The following is a 19,367-nucleotide window of genomic DNA, read 5'->3' on the forward strand; positions in this document are numbered from 1 at the left end:
AGGGCGGAAGGGTGCGGAGGGGGAGAGGGGGCTGCGTGCGTGTGACCATGTGTATGTGTGGAGGAGAGAAGTGGTGAGGCGGTGCAGGGCGAAGGAGGGCCAATGGTGATCTGGGATCAACGAAGGATAACTAAGGAGGAAGCAGCTGTTCGTTCATTCGCGCCCTTCCCTCGGAACCCGAGCCTGAACCCGAACTCTCACGAACCCAAATCCCAATCCGGATCGAGCGAGGTGCAGAGAGAATGCACGAATGGCCGGTGGTGTGCCAAACGCGGCCAAGTTTTTGTGTTGGAAAAAAGCAATCTCTGTGATAGCGGCCGCCCGCCCTAAGTAGGCACGGATTGGTGCGTACCGCTCCCACCCGTGTGTTATGCTGCTACTACTGCTGCTGCTGCTGCTACTGCTGCTGCGACTGCTAGGGGTTATGGGTACTGGGTGCTCTGGATTGATCCCCTGGGATGGCCGATGAGGTCGCTCCACTCGGAAGGCACAAAAACACTCTCGATACACATTCTGACCGTATGACCTGATCCGTAATGGTCACGTAATCACAACGAACACACACACATATACGGACAGACAGACAGATAGATAGTCAGCGTTGAGAGTACGTGTCGCGTTTATCGCCCGCTTCGAATTCACCCCTCTTTCAACTCCGCGCTGCTCTGAACCACCATTGTACGACACCATGACTCAACTTCGTTACGCAGCCCGCAGACAGCTAAGCTACGTATTCATGCAGACCCTACAGTGGAGGTGAGGTCCAATCCATTTTTCCGAGAACCGTGAGCTCCCACACCTCACCGCTGCCGCTATGTCACCTGCACCCTGCTACTGCGCAATCGGACACTTCTCTGCCGAATGTACGAACCTCGGAGCGGAACTCTCATAGTGCCATACATACATACAAACTCTGATTGTCATGTGGTGGGAAATGGGTCCTCACTAGGACAACCACCCGGTGCTCTCTCTGCGTTCACATGTCACTTGTAACGCTCGAACTCAGACTTGCGGTACCCGCCGCCACGGCCGCCGCTCCCGCCACGACCTGACTGCGGACGAGCACTGCCTGGACGACCACCGCCGCCGCCGCCACCTGGGTCGTGGCACACCGCACAAGCACGAGCCGTGGCCACCGGGGGAGTTTAAACGCGGGGAAAAACCACCTTCCGCGGGGGTGGGTGGGGAGCATTTGGTAATGGCACAGGAAGAAGCAAAGGGCCAACTGACGTCCAAAGCAACCCCCGGCTGGGAGGGATGCCATGGAACGTTTCCCACCGGGGCACCCCCACCCCCGCCCCCAATCCCCCTCCCAAAGTCGATGTTCTCCCCCTCACACCCGAAACGGCGCCACTCGCGGGGCCTTCACTTGCCGCCTCGGTCCCTGCCATACGCTAACGGCAGTGCTGGTAACGAAACGCCCGCGGCACATGCGCGCATTAGGCTACCGCTGCCGACCGGGTTGCTGTGCTGCGTTCTGAAGGACAGAATTCCCATTTGCGAAATGTTTCGAGATCTCTCAAAATCAAGTGCTTTGTACCTATGAAAACAAGCCAAGCCAAGCACACGTGCAAAAGTGTACTCACATACATGCATGTCTACAAAAATACACGCCCTCGCACATCCCTACGCATACCCACCCGAGCTGGCGTGTGGCCGACCGTGTCTGGACACGGAAATGGGGTTCGGGTAGTCCACACCGATCCTGCACGGGGGCCCAGGTCAGTCGGGTAAATGTACAGGTTTGTGTGTGTGTTTGTATACATGTCCAAGTAATAAGACCCACCTTATACACCGTACATACATACATACACGCACGGCCCCACCCTACCTGCAGCCCGCCTTCTCCTGCTCCTCCTTGCTCATGAGCCAGGGCTCATGCACCTTGCCCACCGGCACATGGCGCAGCTCCGGACACCAGGTGCGGACGTAGTCGCCCTGGGGGTCATAGTCCTTGGACTGGGGGGGGGGGAAATTGGGTTGGTTGGGTTAGTTGGGTTGGTAAGGTTGGTTAAAACGGCTGCTGACCGACAGCCCCCTAAATGTTACGTCTGCGTCGGCGGCTTTGTTCAGCCTGAAATACCCCTCCCCCAATCCGAAACGCTCCAACATCACTTGCCTGCTTTGCAATGTTGAAGTGGTTGATCCTGCCCCCCGCCAGCCCGGCAGCCGCCACCCAGTTACCCCAGTTGGAAGTCACGTCGTAGTCCAACAGCTGGCTCTCAAAGTAATCGGCGCCGCGCCGCCAGTCGATTCCGAGATCCAGAACCAAGTACGACGCCACGTTTTGACGGCCACGATTGGACATGAAGCCTGGCCAGGCAAGGGTGAGAATCATTGGGCGTGCGGGCACAGCCAGAAGGCGGTACCTGTGCCCTTGGTGCTGGGCCAGTGGCGGCGGCGGTCGTGGTGGTGGTGGTGGAAATGGAAGTGGTAGTATCGAAGAGACGGACCCATAAAACACGCAGGACCTGTAGGACCATCACATTGTTGATGCCGTGCTACGGGAAGTCCTCATCTGTGGGGAACACCGGCGACCGACCCGCGGCGACCCAACGCTCCGAAACAACCCCCCAAACAACCCCTCACACGCACACACACACACACACCCGTAGCCGCCAGCTCGCGCATGTTGGCGTCTACCAGGGGCAGCCCCGTACGGCCGTCCCGCCACCGATGCCACAGATCTGGATCCGGATTCCAAACCAAGGGGAGACCCGAAGTTCCCGTCTCAAAGAAGATGCGGTTGCCGTGCTTGAGCGCGAAGAACCTGTGGCGGGTTGGGCGGGGAAGAGGTTGGGGTTGGGGTTTGGGGGGAAGCGCGGAGGTGTAGAGGGGAAGGGGAGAGCGGAAATTAGGAACCCGTGTCATATTCACTTTTGCGAATCAGCTGTGTTTAGATTTCTGCGCCAGCTCCCACCCCGCACGCTCCCTCATACCCGCACCTCCAACACCTCCGCCCGCAAGTCCCCCTCACCCCCTCACCACAGCCCACCTGAAGTAATCCCGCCAAATGAGCTCGAATATGACCCAGTATGTGGACTTGTTGGATTGCCGCTGGGCCTCGTACTTGCGGATCTCGTCTGGTCCAGGGGGTCCAGGGGGCAGGTCGAGGGGCGGATGGAGGTGGAGAGGAGAGAGGGTGGTGGTGGACGGGAAAGGTGGGGCCAGGAAAGGATATCGCGGCAGAGAGCTCAACTTGGAGTCACTGGATGTAAAGTCCCTTGCTCCCTTGCAGAGACATACACATACGCACACACGCACACAGCCAGCCACACACCACACACTCCCACATAAAGCACACAAAACCGCAACCCGACAACCTTGTAAACACGTACACGTGCCAGCACCACCACTCGTTCTCACATACAGACACGAACGCGCCACCGCAATCGCAATCGCTGATCAAACCTACGGTAGATCTTCCTGGGGCTGATACATCCCGCCGCGAGCCAGGGGGCGAACTTGGTGGAGTAGTCTCCCCCCAACATGCCGTTGCGAGTGTCGAAGTAGGAGGCGATCAGGTCGCTGTCCCACAGATAGTAGCGCAGCCGGGCCAGAGCCGCCGTCTCGCCGCCCCTGGACGGGGTAGGAGGGGATGCAGGGGAGTGCATGGTGTGTGAGGAGAGAGGAGATAGGTGGTCGAAGGGGAGGAATGGGAAAAAGATCAGGGTGAGGGGTGCCTGACGGGGAGTCGGCGTGGGGCGGCGGGGTTGTGGGGGAGAAGCGTGGCGTGTGCTTATGGCCCGGGGCAGTGGAAGGGGAGATCGCTGCTGCCGTGGCCGGGTGTGCATAACGACGTAGAATTGGCATGGGTGAGTGCTTGGAGATGAGAGCGGTAAAGGCAGATGGGGAGGTACAATGGGTGCGCTGCGGATGTGACGCGGTGGTTGAGCGGACGCCGTGCCGCAGGAAGCATGAGGGTTTTTTGCGGCTCCACAGTCCATTTTTGCCTAAAAAAAGTGGCGTGAAGGCATGAATGCCTTAACCTTCGTGTTGCAAAGCTCGCATGGATGGGCCATCGGCATCTATGACCGCTGGACGAGCCATGCGCAGTTCTCAATGTCAGACGCCCCGACAGGGTCCTCCGGGCTCTGGAGTGGTGACTACCCCCACCAGGAGCATCGGTGTTGCTACTTCGAATATTCGTTTCAGGATACTGCTTTCGCGAATAGCTCCGCCTCGCCTTCACTTGTTCTTTATCAGACGATGTCTGGGGAATGAAGCTTATCAGTAGGGGTGAAGGTTTTGAAGCTAGAGCATAACGCTGAAGAGCATGTCCTAAACATAAATCGATGATCCGAGACCGACTTAATGAGGACTGGGGTAGTGAGAGCTTGGCGGTGGAAACACATGTGTTCGTTTCCAACAACAGGCAACCGGGGTGAAGATGTGCCGATACCTGCGGTGGATGGGGCAACTTAGGGCCTGTTTCCACTGTCGAGTCTGTTTGTTAGCCGCGAAAAAGTTATTGGCGCGCTAACAAACCCTAACAAAATGGTGTTTCCACTAGTAGCCCCGAAACCATCTTTTTGGACGTCATTTAGCGCCAAAACACCCTAATTCGAGGACAATATTGTAGTCAGTATAGTACATTGTAGCGCTGCAGCTCGGAGGTGATGCTCTGCGAAGCGGCCTGGGCGGCAGCATGGACATCGGCGTCGAAGCGAAGAGACGGCGCGCCCTGCAGGGGCTGCTGCATCGTTGCCATAAAGGCGTTATGGATAGCAGAGGGCATATTGCCAGAAGGAATCGGCGAGGGCGACTGGTTCTGCGACATTTTCGGTTCGGTCAACGACGCAGGCCGGCAAGCAGTCAGGGTTGTAGACTGAAAGTGTACAGAAGACCGGGTGCAAGTAGATTTCAAAAAGGAGCTCACAAAATTTTCGCGCTCAAAGTTATCGGACCTTATTGGCTGGTCCGGGGGTCCTATAACTTTTATGGACTTATTGGACCGCTAACAAGGCCCCTGTTTCCACATGGGCCCTACGTTCTTCGCCGTTCCTTCGCCTCCCAACATTCCCTTTTCATTTCTATCATACATTTATATAGAATAAGCGATATTGCAAAAGAAAGTGAGCAAAGGCGAGGTGCCGGGTGAGAATTTTCAAAAACGTCGCTAACAAACTTTTCAGTGGAAACACCCGGTTAGGCACTGAGACGGTTATATGTCGCCGAAACAGCACGTACACTGATGCGCCAGAACGTGTGTCTAGGCGCTGGCTGTCAACCGACCACACGGCAGGGAGCGTGCAGCACGGTGGTGTCGGGTCTGTGATGATCACCAGGCAGTCATAAGCCTCTTGACTCGTTTGGGCCGTACAAGCTCAAGAAGCTTGTAATTAAAACGTCAAACGCCAAAACGTCCCGACTACGCACACATGCGCTTTACGGAGTCCACTATTTTGCTGTTGCTCTTATATTATGCAGGTTATGCGGGACAGACGGGACTCTTAAGCCAATGCCGCAGCTGTCGTTCAAAGCTAGCCAAGCTGCTTCCCTCATCGTCAATAATGCAGTGAGACATGCCAGCACTTTGCAAGCAGTTTTCCAAACGCAATTCGGTAATCAAGCAACAAACTGTGCAAGCACGGCGCAGCTGGTCTTGGGCCCTTTGTTTGATTTCAACGATGCGCATTCGCCGCTGGCTAAGAGGTACACGTGGAAGCCTCACGAAAAAGACCTTATGGTAAGGGTGGCGATGGAGCACCCCACCGGGCCGCCACCCTTGGAAAAGCTTTTTCAGGAGCTGGGTTGGGACAGGATTCCGGATCATGACAAAAAACTGGAGAGAAAAATCAGGGAAAAGTTTTCCTCAACACGCATACAGCTGGAGCACGGGGTCTCTCCAGATGAAGTGGTCCTGAAGCAGAAACGCAGCAGCAGCAAGGGTGCTACCTACGCAGCATGGACTCGCAAGGCCTTCCAGTTTTTGCCTGATCACCAGGGCACGTTGTTTGACGTATGTGCGTACCTAGAGGGGGACCCCCACATAGCACCGCTGCTGGATAGGCGGACTCACTTCCGGTACCGAACAGTCCCCAGATGGAGGCACGGGGTCACTAAGGCCCTGAGGGTGCAACGTGGCTACGTCCCGACGGGCGAGAAGCGCGACGGCTGCGCCGTGTTTCGCTACAACCCAGAGGACGCTGTGGCAGCTGCAAGCCGCCAACGGAGTGCTTCCTGCCTCTCTCGCCACAAGCCCGGCTTGCCTTACATGGGTAAAAAGAGCCGCAAAAGCAACTAGTGGCGTCTCAAGTAGGATAGAGCAGAGGGTCTCCTTGTGATGATACAAGCGCGTCCGCAACCGGGCAAGGACGTGTGAGGGGGAACTGCCGGGCGGCGCCATAACGCAGGATACATGCACACCTCCGGTTTGCATGACCCACCAACGTCGTACTTTCTAACGTTCCCAACGCACCATGTGACAATCTGGTAGGGCGCGGAATGCACCACCATGTGTGGCAAGTGGATAAGTTGGCTCGGTAGACATCGTCGTAGGAATGGGCCGGAGCAACAGAAAACCGCCCTTTCCTTATCCTTAGTGCTGTTACGCTGTTTAATTAGGTGCGCTGCTTCGTTGGGTAACGCGGTGGAATGGACCATGGACGGCGGGGATCAGGTTGAGGCTGCCCTCAAGGCGCTGAGCAGGCCTGAGGGGCCGGAAGCATGACCGAATGTGGATATGAATGCACCTTTCGCGTACGCGACCTCAGAGTTAAAGTGAGTGAAACCTCTCTAGGGAAGATGCAGTGGTGAAAACTGTAGTGAGAGCCTCCTGCGGCAAAGCCTTCTACGCCTCGTGATAAATTTTCCGCTGTTACACAAAGGATGTCAGTTCCACTTCCCCCCCCCCCCCGCAAAGCCATGCGTCACCAAACCGCATCAGGCCTAGCTTGGTGTGGTCGCTTAGCCAACGGGCAGATGCGGGCAGGAGGGACCCAGTGGCACAGACAAGCAGGCCCCAAGACCCCATATTTTGTAATAACCCATGGCTCCACGTTCCCCGTCCGCCACCCCGGAAACCTACTTGAAGTCCAGCACCGCTTTAGGATGCTTGGTGGGCGGCGGAGGCCTCGCCGCTGGCGGGTACGGCAGTTGCTCCCACGTGGGCGGGGCCGCCGCCAGGGCCGCTGCCGCGGCGGCGGGGAGTGCTTCCGTCGGGGGCAGCGGCAGGTCACCCTTCTGCGGCAGCGGCAGGTCTTTCCGTACCGGGAAGCGCTTCTCCACCTTTTCACGGAAGGGAGTGAACACATCGGGCATGTCCTTCATGCCTGAAGGGGTAAAACAAGGCCGCGAGGGTGGGGCGGCGATATAAAGGAAAAGGGGGAGGGAACATATATAACATGGGGAGGGGCCCCAGCGGAACGTACATCTGTGCACCACTATCAAACGCATGCACACACACAAATGCACACATATACACACACATACACACTCTCTCGTGGGCCGCATGGAGCTTACCTGGCCATATCCACCGACCCACCGACCCACTCCCTTACCCGGTGCAAAGGCAGCCTTGCCGCCGCCCTCTGGTGGCTGAGTCAGGTCGTCAATATGGTACATGGTGTGGCCCCAGAACCGCAGCAGCTTCGCACTACCGCTTCCACCCCCCGCCGCAGCTGCAGCATCCGCTTGCGGTCTCCGTTGTTGTTTCAGGGCCCGGGCCACCGCCACATCCGTCCGGGTCTCCTCCGAGGTGACTTCCTCCGCAGTGAGGACCAGGGAGGGACCAGAGCTGCCCTCCAGAAGACCTGAGGGGGCCCGAGGGGGTTGGGATGGGATGTGTGGGTTATGGGGGGTGGGATTGGTTTACGCGAGATGGGTTTGATGGAAGTTGCCGGTTAAGAGGATGGGAGGGGCGAGCGGGGGTTTGCGTGGCTAATACCTGTTATGATGCCAGAGCTGGGAGCAACCTGTCGACTGTTTCCTCGGCGATCCTCCGCCTTGGATGCCCCCCGACCCCAACATCGCTGACAGCCGCGCTCCCGGTTGCCCTGGCCCATGGTGTGTCCCTGCCGTACAGACGCGGCCACGTGGCCATGATACCCGGGACGAGAGAGTGAGTTTCCGCCTCCTGGGGCGGTATGGGGGGTGACGCGTGTAGACTCAGGGCTTTTGGGCGGAGGAGCGAAAGAAAGCGTGGGATGGCGGCGGGCAGGTTGGGAAGGAGGAAGAGGAGCGGGAGGGGCCCCCAGGGGCCCTGACGATGACCCACAACCACCACAACCACCACACCCCGAAGCATAACCACCACATCGCAACCACAACCACGGACCGCTGTGGCGGTCTTCTCTCTCCAGCCAACAACCCGCAACCCGCGACCCCACACCAGCAACCAGCTTTCCCGCCCCTCGGTGTTCAGGTTCTTCATCAACGTGATGGATCACGAGTTGTGGGGCTCCTCCATGACCGTGTGGGGGACACTGGCGGACAGCCAGTCCATGGAGGTGGTGGAGGCCATGTTGAAACTGCCGTACAAGGAGGTCAAACACCCTACGTACGGCACAGTGATGGCATGCTGGCACAGCAGATGCCGTTTGTGCCACTGGCGGTGCGGACGGCGGCGGCGTCTGGCGGCAGTGATGGCAGCAGTAGCAGCACCGGGACCAGCAGCGGTGGCAGTAGCAGCGGAGAAGTGCAATAGGCCACTCGGCAGGGCGGAGGAGGGAGGGCGGAAGGGTGCGGAGGGGGAGAGGGAGCTGCGTGCGTGTGACCATGTGTATGTGTGGAGGAGAGAAGTGGTGAGGCGGTGCAGGGCGAAGGAGGGCCAATGGTGATCTGGAATTTTCAACGAAGGATAACTACGGAGGAAGCAGCTGTTCGCTCATTCGCGCCCTTCCCTCGGAACCCGAGCCTGAATCCGAATTCTCACGAACCCAAATCCCAATCCGGATCAAGCGAGGTGCAGAGATATGCACGAATGGTCGGTGGTGTGCCAAACGCGGCCAAGTTTTTGTGTTGAAAAAAAGCAATCTCTGTGATAGCGGCCGCCCGCCCTAAGTAGGCACGGATTGGTGCGTACCGCTCCCACCCGTTTTGTTAATTTCGTCACAATTCACACCATAGGCAACCGACCGGGGGTTGGGGATTTATAGAGGGGGCCAAGTTGCTGAACGGTGATGTACCCTGGGGGGGATGTGTGGAGGGTCCGCCAGGCTCAGTATTGCTACTGCTGCTGCTGCTACTGCTACTACTGCTGCTACTGCTAGGGGTTATGGGTACTGGGTGGTCTGGATCGATCCCCTGGGATGGCCGATGAGGTCGCTCCACTTCTCTTAACTTGGAAGCCCCGTTTGCGTCTCGGATTTCCTAGGGAAGCTACCCCGACCTCCGTGCTGTGTGGGTGGGGTTGAGGGGCTCGTGTGTGGGTGTTTGTGGAGGGGTCCCGACCGACCGGTTTCGACTCAGAATGGGTTGGGTGAGTTACGGAATGGCAAATCGTCACATCGTCTTTTCTATGCACAGAGGACCAGTACGGTAAATCACTTGCTATCAAGTAAGACCGAATCGGAGGAATAAGAGTGGAGGGTTCCATTGCTTTGAAGGGTGATGCCGCGGAGTGGCTTGAGGAACGTAAGTCCACGGCAAGCTGGGAAGAACGGTATTTCCAGCCGTCCATCCCTCTCCATATATACACACACACACACACACACACACACACACACACACACACGCACGCGTGCGCGCGCACGTAATACTGGAACTTCGAAACCACGATGAACCCCGGCTCCGCCCTTCTCGATGTCTCCAATCCAGTGCGGGCAGTGCGTATCTTGCAACCCAATCCCCCCCCCAGCACTCGACGCCACAGGCCCTTGGAAGGCACAAAAACACTCTCGATACACATTCTGACCGTACGATCTGATCCGTAATGGTCACGTAATCACAACGAACACACACACATACATATACGGACAGACAGACAGATAGATAGTCAGCGCTGAGAGTACGTGTCGCGTTTATCGCCCGCTTCGAATTCACCCTTCTTTCAACTCCGCGCTGCTCTGAACCACCATTGTACGACACCATGACTCAACTTCGTTACGCAGCCCGCAGACAGCTAAGCTACGTATTCATGCAGACCCTACAGTGGAGGTGAGATCCAATCCATTTTTCCGAGAACCGTGAGCTCCCATACCTCACCGCTGCCGCTATGTCACCAGCACCCAGCTACTGCGCGATCGGACACTTCTCTGCCGTATCTAGCGGAACTCTCATAGTGCCAGACATACATACAAACTCTGATTGTCATATGGTGGGAAATGGGTCCTCACTAGGACAACCACCCGGTGCTCTCTTTGCGTTCACATGTCACTTGTAACGCTCGAACTCAGACTTGCGGTACCCGCCGCCACCACCGCCGCCGCCGCCACCTGGGTCGTGGCACACCGCACAAGCACGAGCCGTGGCCACCGGGGGAGTTTAGACGCCGGGAAAAACCGCCTTCCGCGGGGATGGGTGGGGAGCATTTGGTAATGGCACAGGAAGAAGCAAAGGGCCAACTGACGTCCAAAGCAACCCCCGGCTGGGAGGGTTGGCATGGAACGTTTCCCACCGGGGCACCCCCCCCCCCCCCCAATCCCCCTCCCAATGCCGATGTTCTCCCCCTCCCACCCGAAACGGCGCAACTCGCGGGGCCTTTACTTGCCGCCTCGGTCCCTGCCATACGCTAACGGCAGTGCTGGTAACGAAACGCCCGTGGCACATGCGCGCATTAGGCTACCGCTGCCGACCGGGTTGCTGTGCTGCTCTGATGGACAGAATCCCCATTTGGGTAACGTTTTGAGATCTCTCAAATCAAGTGCTTTGTACTTCAGAAAACAAGCCAAGCCAAGCACACGTGCAAAAGTGTACTCACATACATGCATGTCTACAAAAATACACGCCCTCGCACATCCCTACGCATACCCACCCGAGCTGGCGTGTGGCCGACCGTGTCTGGACACGGGGATGGGGTTCGGGTAGTCCACACCGATCCTGCACGGGGGCCCAGGTCAGTCGGGTAAACGTACACGTGTGTGTGTGTGTGTGCGTGCGTGCGTGCGTGTGTGTGTACATGTCCAATTAATAAGACCCACCCTATACACCGTACATACATACATACACGCACGGCCCCACCCTACCTGCACCCCGCCTTCTCCTGCTCCTCCTTGCTCATGAGCCAGGGCTCATGCACCTTGCCCACCGGCACATGGCGCAGCTCCGGACACCAGGTGCGGACGTAGTCGCCCTGGGGGTCATAGTCCTTGGACTGGGGGGGGGGAAATTGGGTTGGTTGGGTTAGTTGGGTTGGTAAGGTTGGTTAAAACGGCTGCTGACCGACAGCCCTCTAAATGTTACGTCTGCGTCGGCGGCTTGGTTCAGCCTGAAATACCCCTCCCCCAATCCGAAACGCTCCAACATCACTTGCCTGCTTTGCAATGTTGAAGTGGTTGATCCTGCCCCCCGCCAGCCCGGCAGCCGCCACCCAGTTACCCCAGTTGGAAGTCACGTCGTAGTCCAACAGCTGGCTCTCAAAGTAATCGGCGCCGCGCCGCCAGTCGATTCCAAGATCCAGCACCAAGTACGACGCCAAGTTTTGACGGCCACGATTGGACATGAAGCCTGGCCAGGGAAATGCGAGAATTATTGGCACAGCCAGAAGGCGGTACCTGTGCCCTTGGTGCTGGGCCAGTGGCGGCGGCGGTCGTGGTGGTGGTGGTGGTGGAAATGGAAGTGGTATTATCGAAGAGACGGACCCATAAATCACATAGGACCTGTAGGACCATCACATTGTTGATGCAGTGCTACGGGAAGTCCTCATCTGTGGGGAACCCCGGCGACCGACCCGCGGCGACCCAACGCTCCGAAACAACCCCTCGCACACACACACACACCCGTAGCCGCCAGCTCGCGCATGTTGGCGTCTACCAGGGGCAGCCCCGTACGGCCGTCCCGCCACCGATGCCACAGATCTGCATCCGGATTCCAAACCAAGGGGAGACCCGAAGTTCCCGTCTCAAAGAAGATGCGGTTGCCGTGCTTGAGCGCGAAGAACCTGTGGCGGGTTGGGCGGGGAAGAGGTTGGGGTTGGGGTTTGGGGGAAAGCGCGGAGGTGTAGAGCGGAAGGAGAGAGAGGAAATTAGGAACCCGTGTGATATTCACTTTTGCGAATCAGCTGTGTGTAGATTTCTGCGCCAGCTCCCACCCCGCACGCTCCCTCATACCCGCACCTCCAACCAGCCCGCAAGTCCCCCTCACCCCCTCACCACAGCCCACCTGAAGTAATCCCGCCAAATGAGCTCGAATATGACCCAGTATGTGGACTTGTTGGATTGCCGCTGGGCCTCGTACTTGCGGATCTCGTCTGGTCCAGGGGGTCCAGGGGGCAGGTCCAGGGGCGGATGGAGGTGGAGAGGAGAGAGGGTGGTGGTGGACGGGAAAGGTGGGGCCAGGAAAGGATATCGCGGCAGAGAGCTCAACTTGGAGTCACTGGATGTAAAGTCCCTTGCTCCCTTGCAGAGACATACACATACGCACACACGCACACAGCCAGCCACACCCCACACACTCCCACATAAAGCACACAAAACTGCAACCCGACAACCTTGTAAACACGTACACGTGCCAGCACCATCACTCGTTCTCACATACAGACACGAACGCGCCACCGCAATCGCAATCGCTGATCAAACCTACGGTAGATCTTCCGGGGGCTGATACATCCCGCCGCGAGCCAGGGGGCGAACTTGGTGGAGTAGTCTCCCCCCAACATGCCGTTGCGAGTGTCGAAGTAGGAGGCGATCAGGTCGCTGTCCCACAGATAGTAGCGCAGCCGGGCCAGAGCCGCCGTCTCGCCGCCCCTGGACGGGGTGGGAGGGGATGCAGGGGAGTGCATGGTGTGTGAGGAGAGAGGAGATAGGTGGTCGAAGGGGAGGAATGGGAAAAAGATGAGGGTGAGGGGTGCCTGACGGGGAGTCGGCGTGGGGCGGCGGGGTTGTGGGGGAGAAGCGTGGCGTGTGCTTTTATGGCCCGGGGCAGTAGAAGGGGAGATCGCTGCTGCCCTGGCCGGGTGTGCGTAACGACGTGAATTGGCATGTGAAGGTGCTTGGGGATGAGAGCGGTAAAGGCAGATGGGGAGGTACGATGGGTGCGCTGCGGATGTGACGCGATGGTTGAGCAGACGTCGTGCCGCGAAGCATGATTTAGCGGCTCCACAGTCCATTTTCGCCTAAAAAAAGTGGCGTGAAGGCATGAATGCCTTAACCTTCGTGTTGCAAAGCTCGCATGGATGGGCCATCGGCATCTATGACCGCTGGACGAGCCATGCGCAGTTCTCAATGGCAGACGCCCCGACAGGGTCCCCCGGGCTCTGGAGTGGTGACGACCCCCACCAGGAGCATCGGTGTTGCTACTTCGAATATTCGTTTCAGGATACTGCTTTCGCGAATAGCTCCGCCTGGCCTTCACTTGTTCTTTATCATACGATGTCTGGGGAATGAAGCTTATCAGTAGGGGTGAAGGTTTTGAAGCTAGAGCATAACGCTGCATAGCATGTCCTAAACATAAATCGATTGACGAGGGAGATCCGAGACCGACTTAATGAGGACTGGGTAGTGAGAGGTTGGCGGTGGAAACACATGTGTTCGTTTCCGACAACAGGCAACCGGAGTGAAGATGTGTCGATACCTGCGGTGGATGGGGCAACTTAGGCACTGAGACGGTTATATGTCGCCGAAACAGCACGTACACTGATGTGCTAGGACGTGTGTCTAGGCGCTGGCTGTCAACCGACCACACGGCAGGGAGCGTGCAGCACGGTGGTGTCGGGTCTGTGATGATCACCAGGCAGTCATAAGCCTCTTGACTCGTTTGGGCCGTACAAGCTCAAGAAGCTTGTAATTAAAACGTCAAACGCCAAAACGTCCCGACTACGCACACATGCGCTTTACGGAGTCCACTATTTTGCTATTGCTCTTATATTATGCAGGTTATGCGGGACAGACGGGACTCTTAAGCCAATGCCGCAGCTGTCGTTCAAAGCTAGCCAAGCTGCTTCCCTCATCGTCAATAATGCAGTGAGACATGCCAGCACTTTGCAAGCAGTTTTCCAAACGCAATTCGGTAATCAAGCAACAAACGGTGCAAGCACGGCGCAGCTGGCCTTGGGTCCTTTGTTTGATTTCAACGATGCGCATTCGCCGCTGGCTAAGAGGTACGCGTGGAAGCCTCACGAAAACGACCTTATGGTAAGGGTGGCGATGGAGCACCCCACCGGGCCGCCACCCTTGGAAAAACTTCTTCAGGAGCTGGGTTGGGACAGGATTCCGGATCATGACAAAAAACTGGAGAGAAAAATCAGGGACAAGTTCTTCTCAACACGCACACAGCTGGAGCACGGGGTGTCTCCAGATGAAGTGGTCCTGAGGCAGAAACGCAGCAGCAGCAAGGGTGCTACCTACACAGCATGGGTTCGCAAGGCCTTCGAGTCTCTGCCTGATCACCAGGGCACGTTAATTGACATATGTGCGTACCTAGAGGGGGACCCCCACATAGCACCGCTGCTGGATAGGCGGACTCACTTCCGGTACCGAACAGTCCCCAGATGGAGGCACGGGGTCGCTGAGGCCCTGAGGGCGCGCTGTGGCTACGTCCCGACGGGGGAGAAGCGCGACGGCTGCGCCGTGTTTCGCTACAACCCAGAGGACGCTGCGGCAGCTGCAAGCCGCCAACGGAGTGCTTCCCGCCTCTCTCGCCACAGGCCCGGCTTGCCTTACATGGGTAAAAAGAGCCGCAAAAGCAACTAGTGGCGTCTCAAGTAGGATAGAGCAGAGGGTCTCCTTGTGATGATACAAGCGCGTCCGCAACCGGGCAAGGGCGTGTGAGGGGGAACTGCCGGGCGGCGCCATAACGCAGGATACATGCACACCTCCGGTTTGCATGACCCACCAACGTCGTACTTTCTAACGTTCCCAACGCACCATGTGACAATCTGGTAGGGCGCGGAATGCACCACCATGTGTGGCAAGTGGATAAGTGTGCGCCGTCCCTTGGCTCGGTAGACATCGTCATAGGAAACAGAAGAGCGGAGCAACAGAAAACCGCCCTTTCATTATCCTTAGTGCTGTTACGCTGTTTAATTAGGTGCGCTGCTTCGTTGGGTAACGCGGTGGAATGGACCATGGACGGCGGGGATCAGGTTGAGGCTGCCCTCAAGGCGCTGAGCAGGCCTGAGGGGCTGGAAGCATGACCGAATGTGGATATGAATGCACCTTCCGCGTACGCGACCTCAGAGTTAAAGTGAGTGAAACCTCTCTAGGGAAGATGCAGTGGTGAAAACTGTAGTGAGAGCCTCCTGCGGCAAAGCCTTCTACGCCTCGTGATAAATTTTCCGCTGTTACACAAAGGATGTCAGTTCCACTTCCCCCCCCCAAAGCCATGCGTCACCAAACCGCATCAGGCCTAGCTTGGTGTGGTCGCTTAGCCAACGGGCAGATGCAGGCAGGAGGGACCCAGTGGCACAGACAAGCAGGCCCCAAGACCCCATATTTTGTAATAACCCATGGCTCCACGTTCCCCGTCCGCCACCCCGGAAACCTACTTGAAGTCCAGCACCGCTTTAGGATGCTTGGTGGGCGGCGGAGGCCTCGCCGCTGGCGGGTACGGCAGTTGCTCCCACGTGGGCGGGGCCGCCGCCAGGGCCGCTGCCGCGGCGGCGGGGAGTGCTTCCGTCGGGGGCAGCGGCAGGTCGCCCTTCTGCGGCAGCGGCAGGTCTTTCCGTACCGGGCAGCGCTTTTCCACCTTTTCACGGAAGGGAGTGAACACATCGGGCATGTCCTTCATGCCTGAAGGGGTAAAACAAGGCCGCGAGGGTGGGGCGGCGAAATAAAGGAAAAGGGGGAGGGAACATATATAACATGGGGAGGGGCCCCATCGGAACGTACATCTGTGCACCACTACCAACGCATGCACACACACAAATACACACATACACACACATACACACTCTCTCGTGGGCCGCATGGAGCTTACCTGGCCATATCCACCGACCCACCCACCCACTCCCTTACCCGGTGCAAAGGCAGCCTTGCCGCCGCCCTCTGGTGGCTGAGTCAGGTCGTCAATATGGTACATGGTATGGCCCCAGAACCGCAGCAGCTTCGCACTACCGCTTCCACCCCCCGCCGCAGCTGCAGCATCCGCTTGCGGTCTCCGTTGTTGTTTCAGGGCCCGGGCCACCGCCACATCCGTCCGGGTCTCCTCCGAGGTGACTTCCTCCGCAGTGAGGACCAGGGAGGGACCAGAGCTGCCCTCCAGAAGACCTGAGGGGGGCCGAGGGGGTTGGGATAGATGGGATGTGTGGGTTATGGGGGGTGGAATTGGTTTTACGCGAGAGGTGTGTGGAAGCAAGGAAGAGCAAGACTGCCAGCTGGAGCCATTGGGAAGTCCAACAGGTTATCAACCAACAATGCAAGCCACATTCCTCGTCACTCTCTTCAATTCCCACACCCTGCGTCCAAACCGCGCTTCATTTACTTTCCAGGTAGCTATAACTCCCCGGCCGGGGGCGGGGCCGGGATAATGATGATCGAATTCGGGTTCAGGTAGCGTTTGGGTTTGCTCGTCTTTTCCGCAGCCCCCGTGGCCCGCAGTCTCACTCCTCTGCCTCACTTACCCGGCAGCACCTCCTCGGGCTTCCCAAATGCCACCAGCAAGTCACTGCCTACATCGCGAAGCCGGGACTGGGTGGACGAGCACCGAGCGGGGAGTACCGGGGTCAAGGAAAAAGCAAGCGAATCATACACACGCAAACAGGGGGTTGCGGATGCCAAACCAGCGTTGCATAGTACAAGGTGGGAGAGACGATGGCCCGCGAGTTCAGGGTTTCCGAGCCCAGGCACAGAGGAAAGTGAGGTGGGGCGTTAAAAGGGCGGGTGACACCGTTCCGGCACGGGGTGCCGGACCATGCAGGGAGGTCTGAACCCAACGCCTCAACCACCCTGCCTCACACTCAGCTAATAAGTACCATCCAGAACGCAAATCTCCAACCAGCCGCCCCCACTCACGACGACACCTGCAACCAACCGAACTAACTAAGAACCAACCAACCAACCAACCTTGAGATCCGTCACACATTCAAGCAGGAAGGCTGCCCGGTGCGCCCCCGTCTTGAAATGACCCCACGGGGTAGTGCCGTACACACGTGGGTCGAAACAGTACACCGGCAGTACCTGTGTTGTAGGGTACGGGGCGACTTGGTGGCGGACAGGAGGGTGATGTACGGAACGGATTCCATCATACGGGGCACCATAGCGGGGGCCCGGGGACAGGGCGGAGGAGCCTCGCTAGAGAAAGCTGAGGGCGAGAAGGCGCGAGAGAGGGCGGCCCCCGGGTCCCGGCGGCCCCTCACCCTCCCCTGTTGACCCTTCCCCCTTGGCACTGATACTTATTGTGCTGGTGGTTGCACTAGTTTGAAACGCGAGTCCCATGCGCATCCAGCGCTGTACGACACCGTTCGAGCCACCTGTAATATAGTCCATTCCCTCCTTCAAGTGGTATGATATGAGGGATGGGTACTGTGAAGGGCTCCAGGGGAAATCCTTGGGTAAGAACAGGGCTAGGGGTCTGGGAAGGAAATGCAAGGATCTCCTGATCTGATATCGGTATGGAAGGTATTGCATGTCCTTGTGGCTATGCATGTTATCGCATGGGCCCGTTATACCTTCGGGGAGTAATGCAACGCAAGGGTAATACACATATGCACCCAGCCGTCTTTTATGTGAATAACTGGAACAGCGTACTGACATACCTCGCTGGCTTCACCACGCTTTACACGCTGCACTGCATCATGCACGATGTAATTGTCGTGCAGGCGGAGGTCGTTCCTGAACCACAGTACGACACGCTTGCCGCAGCCGGCGGCGGCCATTACACGGACGCTGAATACGCGGCGGGCGCCAGGAGTTGGGAAGGAGTACGGCGTAGGCGGGCGCTGGACCATAACGGTGGAAATCATGCAGGAGGGGCATTAATGCGTGACAAGAAGAAAATCGGTTAGGGGGCCGTCGTTTTGCAGGTTCAAGTGCGGGCCACCGGGCTTGTGGCCAGAACAAGTGTCAGCTACAGCCGGCGTGCATTGTCCTCCACATCACCATTTTTGGTTATGTATGCTCTCAATTACGCAAAGAAAACCTAAGTAAAGTGGTTTTAAAATGACTGCGTGGCGATTTCTTTGGTGGCAGCGAAATGTCGCTGTGTGGCCATCGAAGGCCCAGCCGTTAGACGCCACAGTAGTTGCTGAAAGTAATGCAATTTATTCTTCCAGTACATGCCTGTTGACTTGTTGTAACTGTCAAATTGGATTGGCCAAACGGGTTGACAAGCGGGAAATGTGGATTATCTGACCAGCTTACCAAAATGCCTGTTGCGCTACCAGTAAGACTCCTCGAGGATCCACGCACAAGTCGTGATGCCCCGTTCAGGGTCGGTATGAGTTGAAGTGGGGGAGCCAGCGTGTTCGGTTACGTGTTCGTTGCTTTCAAAGCGACCTCGGCAAACTTCCAAATAGGTAATAGATCAATTAATTATCCTGACTTATGGCGCCGCTGCCTGTGAACTTCGTGTTAACTACGTTGCCAAACGTGTGAATGAAAAGGAATGGTCCCGAAACCTGGTTCCTTTCTGCAAATTTCTAACACTGTGCGGATGAGGGTCCGGCCACTCAAGCATTATATGTGGCAGCATGTTGTTCACCAGATCACGTCACAGACCTGATGATGTGTATCAGACAGGTACCAGAACTTCATCTACAGACCCTTTTTCATAGCAAACATGGGAACGCACCGTCCGCAAATTTCCGGATTATGAGCATGCGTGCTAAAAATACCAAGTGGGAAGATCAGAACCTTCACGCTGCATGCTTCTCAGGTGGCAACCATTACAACCGCTAGACAACTGTATCGAAGCGCAGGACCCGGTCCTGAGGACCGTCAATAGACGCGGCGAGCAGACGGGCTCTTTTGAATATGTCGTGCCATAGTTATTGTTGTAATTGTTCTTGTTGTTGTTATATGTTACAGAGTAGGAGGCTTCTGGGCCACTTTTAGAGTGTCATCTAGGATTGAACACCAACCACCAGAGGTCGGCAAATCTGTTTCTACGGCTGCGGGAGGGCATAACTTAGGGCAGTAAACCTGAAAATATTCGAACTCAAACACAGAGTTCAAGTCCAGCGCGGGCTGCAATAAAGGCTGCTAATCTCGTTTTGGGGTTATAAAGGACCCGCAGCCAGGGCCTTGAGCAGAATGTCGGCTGCGGGTATTGTGGTCTCAAGATACGCCTTATTTGCCGACCTCTGCCATCCACCATTACCGCACTGTACTACG

At 57.2% G+C, this 19,367-nt stretch overlaps 1 protein-coding gene across 1 annotated transcript; it reads right to left on the minus strand.

Annotated features, from left to right (window-relative positions):
* Positions 1-482: 482 nt before the first annotated feature.
* VOLCADRAFT_121192 (uncharacterized protein) lies at positions 483-17,927 on the minus strand. Its single transcript, XM_002953647.1, has 20 exons — positions 17,792-17,927; positions 17,100-17,213; positions 16,658-16,724; positions 16,053-16,304; positions 15,584-15,827; positions 12,682-12,845; positions 12,262-12,349; positions 11,880-12,040; positions 11,378-11,607; positions 11,127-11,254; positions 10,916-10,980; positions 7,503-7,754; positions 7,031-7,274; positions 3,416-3,579; positions 2,996-3,083; positions 2,610-2,770; positions 2,084-2,313; positions 1,832-1,959; positions 1,641-1,705; positions 483-1,096 (listed from the first exon to the last, which is right to left on the minus strand). The coding sequence occupies exons 1-20, from the start codon at positions 17,909-17,911 to the stop codon at positions 984-986; spliced, it is 3,078 nt and encodes a 1,025-aa protein (XP_002953693.1). The 5' UTR covers positions 17,912-17,927; the 3' UTR covers positions 483-983.
* Between the last annotated feature and the right edge of the window lie 1,440 nt (positions 17,928-19,367).

The sequence above is a fragment of the Volvox carteri genome, assembly GCF_000143455.1.
Source record: "Volvox carteri f. nagariensis unplaced genomic scaffold VOLCAscaffold_37, whole genome shotgun sequence".
In the NCBI taxonomy this organism is placed as follows: Eukaryota; Viridiplantae; Chlorophyta; class Chlorophyceae; order Chlamydomonadales; family Volvocaceae; genus Volvox; species Volvox carteri.